The 16,180-nt window shown below is 43.0% G+C and overlaps 1 protein-coding gene across 1 annotated transcript; it reads left to right on the plus strand.

Annotated features, from left to right (window-relative positions):
* The first annotated feature begins 478 nt into the window (after nt 1–478).
* NR0B1 (nuclear receptor subfamily 0 group B member 1) lies at nt 479–5,190 on the plus strand. Its single transcript, XM_004435071.3, has 2 exons — nt 479–1,649; nt 4,914–5,190. Exons 1-2 carry the CDS (start codon nt 479–481, stop codon nt 5,156–5,158), a joined length of 1,416 nt encoding a protein of 471 aa, XP_004435128.1. The 3' UTR covers nt 5,159–5,190.
* Nucleotides 5,191–16,180: the final 10,990 nt, after the last annotated feature.

The following is a 16,180-nucleotide window of genomic DNA, read 5'->3' on the forward strand; positions in this document are numbered from 1 at the left end:
ATGAGATCTCTCCATCCATATATAAAATGTGTCATACAAAGTTTGATCATTTAATGAAAGTTTGCAAAGATGGCATAGAAATAGACTTTTTCCTTTTTAGGCACCCCTGCCCTTCCAATAAAGGGGGCAAATTAGATGCCAGGGTTCAATGGCAAGAGTTGGAACAGTGCCCCAAATACCTGCTCCCTGAGCTCTGCTCTCAGTCTTCCAGAGGCAGGGAAGGGTGTAAAGAGAGGAAGGAGGGAAGTGTCCAAGAGCTCCCATGCCTTCGTTCCTCTTTCATTTCCAACCTTTAAGGAGCACCTGCTCCTTCTGAACCGCCGAGGTCACGGACAAACACGCCGGAGCGCAGCGCCGCGCCCCCCTCCGCGCGCCCTTGCCCAGCCAGAGACAGCCGACGCGCGTGCGTGCGCGCTGGGTATAAATAAATCCCAAGCGGCGGCCACTGGACAGAGCCAGGCTGCCGGCACCGCTGGCCATGGCGGGTGGGGACCACCAGTGGCAGGGCAGCATCCTCTACAACATGCTCATGAGCGCGAAGCAAACGCACGCGGCTCCAGAGGCTCCCGAGGCGCAACTGAGGAGCCCGTGCTGGGGCTGCTCCTGCGGCGCGGAGCCCCCGGTGGGCAGACAGGGGCTGCCGGGTGGGCGGGCAGTGGCGCTCCTGTACCGCTGCTGCTTTTGCGGTGAAGACCACCCGCGGCAGGGCAGCATCCTCTACAACATGCTCACGAGCGCAAAGCAAATGCATGAGGCTCCAGAGGCGCCCAAGGCACGGAGGGAGGGCTCGTGCTGGGGTTGCTCGTGTGGCGCGGAGCCCCCAGTGGGCAGAGAGGGACTGCCGGGTGGGCGTCCCATGGCGCTCCTGTACCGCTGCTGCTTTTGCGGTGAAGACCACCCACGGCAGGGTAGCATCCTCTACAGCTTGCTCACCAGCGCAAAGCAAACGCACGTGGCTCCGGAAGCTCCCGAGGCGCGGCCGAGGGACGTGCGGTGGGACCGTTCCTACTGCGCGCAGAGGCTGGGGGGCAGAGAGGAGCTGCCGGAAGGGAGAGCAGTGGCGCTCCTGTACCGCTGCGGCTTTTACGATGAAGACCACCCGCGGCAGGGCAGCATCCTCTACAACATGCCCACGAACGCAAAGCAAACGCACGCGGCTCCTGAGGCGGAGCAGGGGGCCCCCTGGTGGGACCCTTTCTGTGGCGCGCAGCGGCGAATGGCCCTCAAGAGTCCACAGGTGGTCTGCGAGGCAGCCTCCGCGGGCCTGTTGAAGACGATGCGCTTCGTCAAGTACTTACCCTGCTTCCAGGTGCTGCCCTTGGACCAGCAGCTGGTGCTGGCACGCAGCTGCTGGGCGCCGCTGCTCATGCTGGAGCTGGCCCAGGACCGCTTGAACTTCGAGACAGTGGAGACCTCAGAGCCCAGCCTGCTGCAGAGGATTCTCACCACCAGGCGGCGGGAGACCGCGAGCGAGGAGCCGCCGCCCCTGGCCACGCTGCAGCCACACTTGGTACCGCCGCCAGAGGCCGGGCATTTGCTGTCGGCCGCCCAGGTCCAAGCCATCAAGGGCTTCCTTGCCAGGTGCTGGAGCCTGGACATCAGTACCAAGGAGTACGCCTACCTCAAGGGGACCGTGCTCTTTAATCCGGGTAAGGGCTCCAGCCTTGAGCTCTGGATTTTCTCTGCTCAGAAAAGTGTTGGGCAGTGCCTACCCTGGGCACAGGCAGGGGCACAAGTGAAAAATCGCAGCTAACTCAGCAGAGTTGGGGAGGGGGTCCAGAAACCACTTCTCGTGGGTGGGCCGCTGCCAGAAACTCAGCAGAGGGGAGGGGGCTTGTTTGTTGTGGTTTGTACTTGTCTCTCTACACCTTTATGTTACTACAGAAAAGTTTGTGCCTTCAAGAGACATGGCTATTCCTTCTCCTCTAGTCTTTTAAATCTAGTAGCACAGCTTTAAAAAAAAGTTTGTGTTCACTGCTAATTCTGCAACATCTCATTCTGAAACCTAGTTCTGAAATTTACTAGAACCTTTTTGTTGCAGGAAATCTATTTGGGCTGGAAAGAAAGGAAGCATTTGTTAAGGACTCAGAGACCATCCTCTGGGGACACTGTCAGACAGGACACTGGACTTAGTGTTTCATGGGTCTGACTCTGAATGGTCATTTTTATGATCCCAAGCAGCTGGATTATCTTATCCTCCAAGTGTCTGTGAGTATGAGGCTAGCAAAGGGGTAGGAAAAAGACACACTAGGGACTGGGAGCAGGAGCACCGTATTTTAGAGCTTGAAGAGACGGTAGAGACCTCCTAATCTACCCCCTCTGCCCTCCACCCTTCCTCCACCCCATTTGCAGATTAGATAGCCTAGTCCCAAGTGACCTTACTCCAAAATAAATGGCCAGTGAGTTGTGGAGCGTGGGTCTCCTGTCTCCTTGCCTAATGGGAAGTCTGCTGTGCCAGACTTTCAGGTTGTCTGTTGGATGCTGGACACTCTGCCCCATACAGTGCAACCAAATCTTGGAAGATGATCTCTCTGGATAGCCCAACGCCTAGTGTCGAGTGTGTTCTACTACTGCAGTCATCTTCGACCAGCATCCTTCCAAAAGGGTCACAAGTGGGCAGGAAGTTTCCAGGCAGCTTGAGCTGTGATAGTCATTATAATACTCCTTCCACATCCTTTTTTCCTGACACTAGGAATCTTGAGTTATATTCTTGCCTCCTGCCTAGCATTTTTTGAAGGGGTATAGAGCAGTATTTAGTGGGATAATAATTCATTCAGAATTCACATTTCAGGACCTAGAGACCTCAGCTCATCCCAGTGATCATTGTAGGTCACCTTTTGCTTATATCGTTGTTCTCCAAACTTGCCTGTGCATAAGAAACACTTGAGGGGCTTGTTCATAGTCTCTCCAGGACCCTCCCCTAGAGATTCTGATTCAGTATCTCTGGTCCAGGGTCTGCAAATCTGTGTTCATAGTACGTGCCCTATGTGGTTCTTAAGATCGTTTGGGAAACAGTGTTTTCTTGCTCCGTCAGCCAATGTTGTTAAACATCTACCATGCCATGTGCCTTGTTCTGATGGAATACAAAAGTGAGACGGGCTCGGCTTCCAGAAGTGTACATTCTACTAGTTTCCTGCTTTTCCTCCACCTCGTTCTACATACTGTTGTCACACACATACACATTTCCTTTATTCTCACTCTGGTTTTCTGAATCCTCTCTCAATATGAGTTTAACCAGCTAAGCTGAGTGTATTTTAAACACACATGCATCTGCATTTGGGGAAAATTAATGCCTGCTAAGTGTTTGGCCTTTCTTTGCTGTTTATCGTTTTGTATCCCCTGATCTTCAAAGTTTTTTTTGTTTTGTTTTTACTGTGGAGTCCATCTATCCGCCTTTTCTCTTTTCTAAATTTACTGTGAAGGCAAGTCTTTCTTTGGGGGAGGGGAAGCCACTTTTCCTTGGGGTGGTGGAAAAGGAGGGGTGTGGTATGAAAGCAGGGAAAAGTGATGTGGAGTTCAAAAGATGAAATTTTAATGAGCCATGAATCTAGACCTGGAGGAACTTCAGATTTCTGGTGGAGTTTCATGCAAGCCGCCTCTTACCCTCACCAATGGAATTCAAACACAATAAAAGTGGGTCTCAAGCCTGAAGAATGAGCTGTAGGTAGTAGGGGATGTTAATGTGTGGACTGGGGTGATTGGAATATGGATTGGAGAGATTGCATTCTCCTTTTATTAGATTTGATATTTGCCTGTAATAGGAATGACTTGCTTATGGCCATTACTTTTTAAGGAACACTGACTGGTTCTGCTACTCTGTGATGATTAGCATGGTGCTTTGTAAACTACTTTTCTTGGATTTTGTAGAAAAAGGGAAGGAAAATGATCGCAATCACTGACATCATTTAAACAGAACAGTAAATTGGTAATTACTTAAATACAAGTTAAAGAACTTTAAAGTAATATTACTATCATGGAGGATCAAAGGACTTTTAAAAGCAGCCTCCTCTTACCACCTTCTTTATAAAACTTACAGGCACTTAATCTTTCCTGCGTTGTATTTCATTCAGTTTTCCTTGGGTATTACACTGTACTGCAAGAAGGTCATGCTTTCTCTATTTGAAAAGTTACTTTTGAACCATGTTGCAATCAATGATGTTTTCATGTTTACTTTTTAACCTTTTAATGGCTGTAAGACAATGCTTTCAAAGACCTCTTTAATATTTTTTAAAAGAGCCTTTTGGAGTGATCATTAGAATCGCTTTTTTTTTTTTTTTGACATACTCCCATGCAGAAATCATGGTACAATGAGCTAAGTGGCCAGTGTTATCTCTTAAATTATTGTGGGACTCTAGACTAAATTAGTCTGCAGGCAAATAATTAAGACTCGTGAGTCACAGTTTGTGGCTTTGAAGTTTACCACCATTGGCTGGATAATCATTTTAATGGTGGGAAATTCGAGGGAAGATGGTAAAATATTTGTCATCTGGCAGAACTTCATGTTATTATACAATGGTCTGTTTCTCATAGGTAAAAAGGTAAAGTACTCACTTCTTGAAATGATTTTAATGTCTTCATATTTGCACATATAGTGAACTGGAGCAATGATTCATTAAACTATATTCTGTCATATTGAATTGTGTGCATTTTTTGGTTCAGGGCCAGCAGTTTCTAAATGTGAGGATGCAAACAGTGAATATTAAATAAGAATAATTATATGATGTTTCATTCTGGAAAGTGTTGCTTCTGAAAACTTAGAATTGGCTTGGCATTTTATCCTTTAGAAAGCCCTTTTAATCAGGAAGCTTGAGCGCTTGTTTAATTTGGGAAGGGGCAGAAATGGATTTATTTAAAAACCTAGCAAAGGACTCTGTGAGTGAGCTGTTTATAACAAAGAGATTTTTCTCCTCCAGACCTGCCAGGCCTGAAGTGCGTGAAGTACATCCAGGGACTCCAGTGGGGAACTCAGCAGATCCTCAGTGAACATATCAGGATGACACACAGGGGGCACCAGACCAGATTCGCCGAGCTGCACAGTGCCCTTTTCCTGCTGAGATTCATCAATGCCAATGTCATTGCTGACCTGTTCTTCAAGCCCATCATTGGCACAGTCAGCATGGATGATATGATGCTAGAAATGCTCTGTGCGAAGTTATGAAGGCATGTGGGCCACAGAAGTGCAGTTCACCAAGAAGGAAAGATAAGGAGCTGTGGGCAGAAGAGTGTAAAATAAACTTTCTTATTGTTTTTTACATGCATAGTATTTTTGTATTCAATTAAAGAAAAACTTTAGCTACAATTAGAAAATCCTCTGTTCCATAGTGTTTCATTGTGAAGGAAAACGTATGCCAACAGGCAACATATCTAAGTACATCTTTAAGGAAAGAGCAGGGTACTACACTAATAAGCTATTTTCACAAGTTTACTCTCTCCATTGAACCTGCTAAAATCAAATTTGTAATATTAAGTTATAATAAATGTTAAGGTGTTAACCATTAACTTGATTGCAAGAAGTTTTCATCAGGGTTTAAGTAAGGCTTCAAAAATATTAAAAACCTAGCCAACATAAACAAAAATTAAGTTATCTTTGTAGGTGGCATCATGACATTTAATATTATGGCATGCCAGTGTTGGCGAGGGTTGATTTGGCTCTATCTTCATTTTCACTTCCATCAGCTGTGTGGAAGACTGTCTTGGTACCAAGTGGAGTCAAGTGGTAATCTGTGATCGTAGAGGCACCTGAAAGTGAAATAGATGTTCAGAGTTTTGGTTGGGGATTTTTCTGTACACAGTAAAGTTCAACAAGAAACTTACATTCTATAAAGAGGCATTATAGTTCCAGAAAGCTCAACATCGTTATAAACCCCTGATTATATCTTACCTTTTAGATACATTATATATTGTAACTGTCCCATTGAACAAGCATAGCATGAAATCATAAGGTGACTGTTCTTAGCTAATGCTGCCCCTTTAAATGTAATCTATAGAACTAGTTATTCCTTGTCTTTGGATAAAATTTAGGCAACTAAATGTTTATTCACTTATAGGGAATAAATTGCCTGTTAGTGATTAATACGTCTAGTCCAGGATAATAACCCACTGCAGGGAGTCAAACTTCCTTTTGTGCAGCATACCCTTTGGCAGTCTGGTGAATCCTATGGACATCTTCTCAGAATCAGGCTGTCAAAATAATGGAGCAAATACTTAGGATTACAAAGGAAATCAAAATATGTCAAAATATATTAAAAATGTTACATTTTAAAATGATTTTAAAATTTATATGTGCTTCTTTATCAACAAATTAAATCACAAACTAGTGGCAGGTCTAATATCTACCTTAATTTCGAGGCAGTGATCAATATAATTGAAATTTCCAAATATCTATAATGTGATAAAATATCTGAGATTTCCATTGGTGACTGTGATGAGGGACTCCCAAGAGTACCACCCCATTCAGAGATTTGCTAGGTCTCATGGGACTCGGCATATAGTTGTGTTCAGGGCTAAGACTTATTACTGAGATGTAGTAAGGATATACAGCCAGCTCATAAGGGGAAGAGACACAGGCGGATCCTGGAAGAATTCATGTGCAGGCTTTCTTTTGCTCTCTCCCATGAGGGGTCACACGGGGCACACTTCCCCTGCAATGAAAATTCAGCAACATGTGTGCAATGTTTCTGCCCAGGGAAGCCCTTTGAGACTCAGAGTTAAGGGTTTTATGGGAGGCTGGTCACATAGGTACCCTTTACCTAGCATGTACCAAAATTCCAAACACACAGAAAAAAAGCAGGTGCTCAACAAATAAACCCCATTGTTTGCACAAACAGTCTAGGCACAGTGAGTCCCTCTTATGAGTTAGGGAAGGGCGGGAACACTCCCAAAGTCCAAGTTCCCAAATATCAGCCAAGAGTCAACCCGGCAAGCAGGCCATTCTATGGATAGCAGTTTCACTCTTGCTATGTTAACCTGTCTGCATAATCCACTCCCTTGGCCCTTGACCAAGATGTCTTTACAGAATTATTATCAGTAGGACCCCATACAGCAAGATGAGGCCAACCTGCAGTATTGATTTCAATTATGCCCTGTAGGGGTCCTGGACTTAGCCAGTTAAAATACATCCCATTAGCTATAAAGATCTGTCTTAGAAAGCCAGGTGGCTTCCTCCAAAAGTTTCTCTATGAACCTTTTTTTTTAACCTGGCCCGTGGCATCACTTTAGGCCCAGCACAGCTCTGGCCAGTAGGATGAAGCTGAGGCAGTGTCACTATGGTCAGGGCACACACCCAAGAAGTACAATCCCAGAGGTCACCAAAGGGCACGCATGTCCCCTGGAAACAAGTTGTGTACTGTGTTCAGGCTCTGCAAGCAGGACAAGCATTGGTCAGGCAGTACAGGCTAACAGGGCTGCCAGGGTGGCTTCCCACCATGGTTCCTCCTGCCCCAGAGTTCTCAGTCAGGTCCAAGTAATTCAGGTCAGTCCTTGCTTTCAGAGGGACTACCTGAGGGGGGCAGTTTCAAACAGTTCTATCAGCGACACGAATTCATGGCCTGCTGAGCGTGGACAGCGTGTGGAGGTGTTCTGCAGGGACTGTGCAGGCGCTGCCCACCCCTGCTGTTTCTTAGTCACACTGTCACATGTGATCTGGTCTCTGCAGTCCATCTGAATCTGAAGCAGCTTGAAACAGCTTGCAAAGGCATCACCAGCATTTTTCTTCAGAAAGAGGAGAAAGCTTCCAGGAGCAGTTCTGAAAAGTGATCGTTAATGTCCCACCCACACCCCTGCACCTCCCCAGGTGCCAGAGTTTTTTCTCTGTTATTACAAATTCAGTGTGTCCCTTTCACTAATCCTAACTTCACAATTTTTCCTAATCATTTCTTTTTTGCCCAGCCCTTTCATCTGGAAGGGTTGTGTGCAAAAGGAACACAAGCATTTCACAGAAGAACATTTTTAGACAACTTAACCAGAAAGATGCATCATACTCAGGAACTAGTCAGGGTGAAATCCTGACTTTGCGATACTTTTTAAAAAATGGGTTTACATTGGGGCCGGCCTGGTTGCATAGTGGTTAAGTTCACGTGCTCCACTTTGGCGGCCCAGGGTTCATGGGTTGGGATCCCGGGCATAGACCTACACACTGCTCATCAAGCCATGCTGTGGCGGCATCCCACATACAAAATAGAGGAAGATTGGCATAGATGTTAGCTCAGGGACAATCTTCCTCACCAAAAGAAAGAAGGGTTTATATAACCTCTCCTCCCCCCATGCCTGTTGTCCTGATCATTTATTCAGTGAGTAGCCTAGAAAAGATCAGGCCCTTTCTTGAGACAGCTTCACTGAATCATCCAACTGCCTTACTAAGGTGTGTGCAGCAAGAGAAAGGTGAGGGAAGTAGAGTCAGGCTGTCAGTCCATTGTTGCAAACTGTAGCTAATCTGGAAAGCAAAACACAAGTCAACAGCAGTGAGAGACACTCCCCTCCTCCCCAGAGAGGTTCCAGAGTCTGATCTATCAGAGGTTCGCAGAGGGGTCACACTCCCGGTGTGTGCCCACCCCCAGCTTGTAGCTTTCAGCAGGAATCACGTTAGGAATGCAATCAGGCTCTGCATCAGAGCTATGGAACCCATCAGCAGCTCCATTTCAAATGGTCCCGTTTGAGATGATTGGGCTCATGTGTGTGGTGATGGATTGTAATTAGTATTTGGGTGGTGAACATGATGTACTCTATGCAGAAATAGAAGTATAATGTTGTAAATCTGAAATTTATACAATGTTATAAACCAATGTTACCACAATAAAAAAAAAACAAAAAAACAAATGGTCCCATTAGAGAAGAAGTCCCTACCCTAGGGCATCTGCAAGTGACCCAGCTGGTCCAGCCAGCATCTATGTGTTTTCAGAGCTAGGACCCCGCAGAGGGGTGTCCTAAATTTCCAGCAGTCCCAGAGTCTGAGTCCTGTTCATTGAGCCCGTGCCTGTTTTCAGTTCAGCACAGCTCAGTGCTGACACCGAAACAGCCCATAGCAGGGAGTGTCAGGTTTCAGCTTGGAGTCAGGTCCAGGTAATTAGGATCTGTGGATTCAGTGTACCGGAAAATGCCAGCGGCTTTTCCTCAGCAGCAGCAAAGCTGAGATGCTGTAGGGCCAGACATCTGTGTTCCAAGTCCAAGTGACAAGCAAGGCTTTCTGAAGCATTTTTCACCTTGTCAGTCTTAAGGTCCAAATTGACCCATGCAAAAATATGCACACCAGGCCAGAAAATCATCAGCCCCTAAGGGTCAGAAATCTGATTTTACAAGAGATCATTAGTAAAATAAAAACCGCTTGCTAAAATTCCAAAAGTGTATCTTCATCTGGAGACTGGCTCCCTTTTTCTAGAGACTCCAATAGGCAAAATCATAGCAAAAACTTATCAGTTACAGAGACTTGTTTCAATACTAAAAGTTTAAATTTCAATCCGCTCACCTGTGGCAAAAAGCAAGGGAGCTGTGTCCCATTAACATGTGTTTTTTCTTTGTGGCTTTCCCTGGTTGACATGACCCTTCTAGGATTTATTAAATTAAAAGCATATAACATTTTACTTTAATTTTTTTATCATACATCCAGATGCCATAGCCACAAAATGCAAAGCAGTGATTTAAAATTCCTTTTTTTTCTTTCTCATTACAAGTTTACTCAAACACCTATCAGTAAATTCCCTATTTACAAGGTTTACATCACAGCTGCCAGGAGAACCCAGCTAGAGTGCCAGGGGAGGGAGAGGGGAGCTATGGTAGCAGCTAGGCTGAAGAAATGGCTGGACTGGTTTTTTATCTTTCTTTTTCCCTCTGGTTTATCTAAAGCCGTGCTCCAGCCCTGGGAACAGATTTAGCCTTTTTCCTCCCAATTAGAGGAGAGAGCAACTACAAACTAGTTTTTGTATTTGGGCCCTTTGTCCTCCTGCCCAGAGGAGGGAGAGAGAAAAACAAACAAACAAGTCATGTAGCTATTTTTTCCTCACCAGCCTGCATGGCCAAAAGCAGCTGGGGGATCCAGCGAGCCAATTCTCCCAGGGATAGACCTATCCTTTTGACATTCCATAGGTAGCCTTTACCTCTGACCACAAACAGCAGCTCAGGTACTGCTCCCTACTGTGGGTAACCCCATAGCCATCCACGTACCACATTTCATCTTTCCCTGCCCCTCTCTCTTTCTTTCCTCAAGATAATGCTGTAGCTATATTTAAGTAAGTTGGGGTCTTCCAGCAAATTCCATCATTATGTCGGTGCTCCCCAAGACCACCCCACATTCAAATATTCCTTAGATGGCCTCACAGCAGTTGAATGTAGTTGTAATCACAGCTAAGATGATTTATAGTGATGTAGCGACGATACACAGCTGGACCAGAATGGGACAAGACACAGGTGGAGTCTGGTGGGATCCATGTGCAGGCTTCCTTATGATCGCTCCCTCCCATGAGGGCTGCACTCTTCCCCCTTCCTCATCTCCCCTGCAAGAAAAATTAGCAATATCTGTGTAATGTTTCTTCCCAGGGAGCCCATTAGAGACTCAGTGCCCAGGGTTTATATTAGGGGCTGGTTACATAAGCACCCTCCACTTAGCATGTCCCAAAATCCCAGACTCCAGCACGAAAGCAGGTGCTCAGCATAAGCCACATTATTTGCACAAACAATCTAGGCACAGTGAACCACCCTTATAACTTACTGAAGGGTGGGAATACTCCTGAAATCGTGGTTCCCAGATTTAGCCATTAGCCAACCTTGCAAGCAGGCCATTCGAAGGATAGTGCTCTCAGGCTTGCTATATTAACTCTTCTTCCGCCCAGGTACTGCTAACACTACTGTGTGGTGTTACCTACATTCATAATTAAAGGAGAGGCTAAATTTCAGTTAGAGCTTAAGGCAAATAAAAAGGTAACTATTTTTTTTCCATTCAAGTTCATCAAATCCCTGATTTCTATCCACTGGCTCCTCAAAGAGAGGGGAAGTCCATTGATTATTGATTTAGAAGCACTGAAAGTTAATAGCTCATTTTTTCCTAGTCTGAGACTTTCCCAAGTTAACTGCCTACAGTGGGATGGCAGGGGCTTCTAACCTTTTCCCCTACTTTGCAGTTTTAGTTCTACTTCCATATCTTGCTACCTACATTTGCAGATGCCCACAGAGTATGAAGACATCAAGGAGGAAGAGGTAAATGGAGCAGAAGAGTTCTCACCTGACCTATTCCGATCTTGTAGTTTTCTCTGGCCGTGGCATATGTTTCAAGTTAACTCTTCTTCTTGTGGGTACTTGCATTGATTATTTGGAGAACTTCATCCACATCTCCCTCATCCCTGATCTCTTGGGATCTCTCTCCTGCAACTACTTCTATATTCCTTTCAGTCTTACATCTTCTTTCTCAGTCCCCAGGCATCTGGCTCTCTCTCCAGCTCCTTCTACTAAGTCTTTTCACCCCACAAGGCAACGCTTTTGTACAGGATGTAAGATAAACCTATGGTAGCATGTCTGTGCTCTTGTCCTCCGTCTTCCCTCTTCTTGAAGGGAAATACTCATTTTTTTGCTTTGGCAAACTTTGAGAGTGTAGGATGCCCCACCTAACCACCTGTTCTGTATTCTGCCATTCTGTATTCCACTTAGTCTGTCTGTTGCCCTTTAGATTTCCAGGCGAGAGTCAGAGTCTAATCCCTGATGTTCCCCCAAACTGCAGTGGACACAGATTAGCTCTACAAGTCGTCTCCTTAAAGTTAAAATGGGAGGCACCTCCGCCCCTCCACCTTTGGGGTGCCCTCAGCACACAAACAGCTCTCTCAAACATTCCTTTCTCTTTTTCAACTTCCATACTTTTATGTGCTTGGTATGTATGAGGGAAAGAGAATCATGTAAAGTTTATGGTTCCTGCATCATGATTTTAAACCTCACTCGGCATCTTGTTTGCTTTGTGTCTCAGCAGAAACTATGGACAGAATCCTATTTCAACATTTAGTTACTAATGTGCATTCATTAATGTTCTTTTCCTAAACAGTTGAACCTATGATCAGCATGTAAGTCCAATGAGGGTCTTTTCTTGGCATACATGATTTCAATCTTTGTTTCGATTGTATTAAATTTGACCCTCACCTTCTTCTCTTTCCTTTTCCTGTTTTTAAACTCTTTTTCTTATAAAATAAAGGCAAAGTGCAAGAAACTATTTAAATATTTCACAAACACTGCTATGGGCACACTAAGATAGCAAAACTTTAGAAATGCAACTGTTGGGGCCTGCTCGGTGGCATAGTGGTTAAGTTCGCGTGTTCCACTTTGGTGGCCCTGGGTTGGCCGGTTCAGATCCTGGGTGCGGACCTACTCACCGCTCATCAAGCCATGTGGAGGCTGCGTCCCTCATAGAGCAACTAGAACAATATACAACTATAACATACAACTACCTACTGGGGCTTTGGAGAGAAAAAAGAAGGAAGATTGGCAACAGAGATTAGCTCAGGGCCAATCTTCCTCAAAAAAAAAAAAAAGAAATGCAACTGTTGGTTGGCAGGTAGCAGTGTCATGAGAAAGCTCCAACTGTTCTCTCATCAGGTGGTGGATGAAAGCCCACAATCAGCACTGGAGAGGCACTTCTGGAGTTCCAGATATACTTTACAGAGGTGCTGATACTCTCTGTAAAGAGTAGTTTGTTTTACAATATTCTTCTTTTAAATTGCTATTACCAGTAGAGAGGTTCACACCTTAGTTAGAATTACTAGATTTCCTTCCTTCCAATACTAATCACTTAAGAAGAGGTATGCTAAATAAACGGGAGTTTCTCTCTACTGGGGGAGAAGAGAACTTTTGGATTAATCTTGTTGGGGCATTTCGATCTGGATATATGAGGTAGGTGGAATGATGGAGTGGGGGGCAGGTGAGAGGGCCTGACAATACATAGAAGAAGGTCTTTGAACAGAAATCATCAGAACTTAAATGCTTACTTAGAAATGCTATCTGGGTGGCTGCAGTGACCCCACTCTTTTGCTGCCCTCTTTTTCTATCATTGGTTGGTGGTGCCCCCTGTAGCACTATAATTTCTTTTCATTTTCATTCATTTTCATGTTGCATTTAGATGATGTATGATGAGATATAGCCACTAAAGTGAAGGTGAGCGAGGTACTGCACAGAAGAGAAAAAAATATATGTATATAAAACAATAAATAAAGCCATTTACATATTCCTTAGAATTGTACACACAGGCATTGTCACATCAGTTAGTAAGTTATGTGTAAGAACTTAAGAAGCTACCATTTAGTCTTTTAAAGTAATCATATGCAAGAGTTGGGCAGAGTTGTTCATTTAGTTTTATAGGAGTCTGACTGATCAATAGTGCTGAATTAGACTTTTTTTCTATTCTTGTCATGGGCTTCTGTATAAGTAATTGGTGAAGTCTAACCCCGAACCTGATATTTCAGGTCAGAAAACCTCATCAAACCATATGCCCAAATTTAGAGCAGAAGACTGTAAGTTCTCACAGATATTTCAACAGAATTTTAAGTGGTTAGAGGAAGATGCAGAGTGGTTTGCAGAAAACAAAATGTAAAAATAAGTAGAACAAAAATAGCAAGGTAGAAAACAGCAGAGGGTGGGGGACAAAATAAGCAAGAAAAGGGGAAAATAAATTTGTAATATAAATGTCAGACTTACCTACAATAGTCTATATTGTTACATTGTTTTACTGCTAATACGTGGATACAAAAAACCATAACGTATTTAATGTAAAAAAGCTAATATTTACTGTGCCAAGCTCTGTTTTGAGTGTTTTTCATGGAGTGTATCTTTCAGTCCTCACAATAGCTCTACAAGTTAAATAGTATCCTTCCAGATGAGTAAGTCAAGACTCAGCGATGGGTATCTTTCCCAGGACACCATCACCAGCATAAGGCATGGCTAGAATTTGAAAATAGTCCTGTATGATGAGAGCATCTGACTTCCTACCACCACGCTACACTCTCCAGTTTAGCTGAAGAAGCTAAATAGAAGTATTTGTGACACTTTATAGAATACATGTAACACACCTCATTTTTTTTCATTAAATCAATGTACATTTTATTTTATTCTTTGTCAAATACTTTAAAAAATTATGTAAAATACATATAATATTTACCATTTTAACCATTTTTAAGTGTGCAGTTCAGTGGCATTAAGTACATTCACTTAGCTGTGCAGCCATCACCACCATCCATCTCTGGAACTTTTTTAAAAAATTTATTTTACTGAGGTCATATTGGCTTATAACATTGTATAAATTTCAGGTATACATTATTATATTTCAGTTTATGTATAGACTGCATCGTGTTCACCACCAAAGTCTAGTTTTTATCTATCACCATACATATGTGCCCCTTTATCCCTTTCACCCTCTCGCTATCCTCTTTCCCTCTGGTAACCACCAATCTGATCTCCTTATCTATGTGTTTGTTTGTTTATCTTCCACATATAAGTGAAATCATATGGTATTTGTCTTTCTCTGTCTGACATTTCACTTAGCATAATACCCTCAATGTCCATCCATGTTGTCACAAATGGCACAATTTTGTCTTTTTTATGGCTGAGTAGTATTCCATTGAATATGTATACCACATCTTCTTTATCCCTTCATCCATTGATGGGCACCTAGGTTGCTTCGACGCATTAGTTATTGTGAATAATGCTGCAATGAACATAGGGGTGCATACATCTTTTTCAATTATTGATTTCATGATCAGAGGATATGAACAGACATTTTTCCAAAGATCTACAGATGGCCAACAGGCACACGAAAAGATGTTCCACATCACTAATTATTAGGGAAATGCAAATCAAAACTACAATGAGATATCACCTCACACCCGTCAGAATGGCTATAATTAACAAGACAAGAAATAACAAGTGTTGGAGAGGATGTGGAGAAAAGGGAACCCTCATACACTGCTGGTGGGAGTGCAAACCGGTGCAGCCACTATGGAAAACAGTATCAAAATATCTCAAAAATTAAAAATAGAACTGCCATATGATCCAGCTATTCCACTACTGGGTATTTATCCACACCTCATCTTTAGATTCAGGTATCTAAGAGTACTTTTGGTTTTTGACTATGGGTAAATCTGGTGGTTCCTCTGTTGCCATTGTATAGTTACAATGAACATATCTTCCAAACCAGAAAGCGGGACCCAAGGTTTTACCAAGAGAGTTTCAGATTTGTACACATGTTTATATGAAAATTTGTATGAAGATATAAAATGTAAAATACATTTAATTATATGTTTAATGAATCACCTTAGTTGAAAAGAAAAATAAAGTCACATGAAATATGGTCCACTTGGAAAATACCAAACATATGGTTCTGTAAAAGACGCTTCTCTCCTTTATAGCCGAATCTTTTTGATGCTCTCAGGTGCAGCCTTTACCCTTACTAATTTAGTCACAATCCTTGTTTAGCTAAGGACTTTGAAGCCATTTCATGCTTCAGTGCAGAAAGGTAATTAATGTTGGGATTTTGACATTTAAAAACACACCTAGAGGATTTAATAACATTGATATAATTACAATGCTTTAAGTGATTATTTCTTTTCTTACCTCCACAAAGTAATTGTAATAGAGTCTGATGCTACAACTATCACTGCTTTTTAAATCATAAACAAGGGAATTGCCAATGTGGAAAATGTATCCTAATTCAAATTAGGCATAACACTGGAATATTAAAATACAAGGAACCTTGCTTCCTTTCTTTCTAATACAAAATAAAAATGATTCCTTTTAATTAGCCCAAAACCCACTCATACATATATCTTGTGAAATACTATGAATTATTTATTTGGACTCCCAAATAGACAACATTTAAATAGTGGATGAATGATAAATCCCTCCTAATCGATTGGATGACTGACTGAATCTGTGGTTCCACAACTAACTTGAGAATGGTATTTCTCACTGGCCATACTGAAAAAACAAATGAAACTAAATCCTCTGGTTTGTTGACAGTTTTATTATTTAGTTTTAGAATTATTAACACAGTATTATGGGGTCTGTATGCAGATTGCAGATATTCATATATGAATTGTATTACTTTTAGGAGGCAAAGCATATTCTCTTCACATTAGTTCACACCACTACTTATTGTCTTATATATATTCTACTTCAGTCATTTCAGTTATCTTCTGGGCATCTAGGATCATGTGAGTTTATT

This window comes from Ceratotherium simum, chromosome X (assembly GCF_057802395.1).
Source record: "Ceratotherium simum simum isolate JZ-2026a chromosome X, ASM5780239v1, whole genome shotgun sequence".
Taxonomy (NCBI): Eukaryota; Metazoa; Chordata; class Mammalia; order Perissodactyla; family Rhinocerotidae; genus Ceratotherium; species Ceratotherium simum.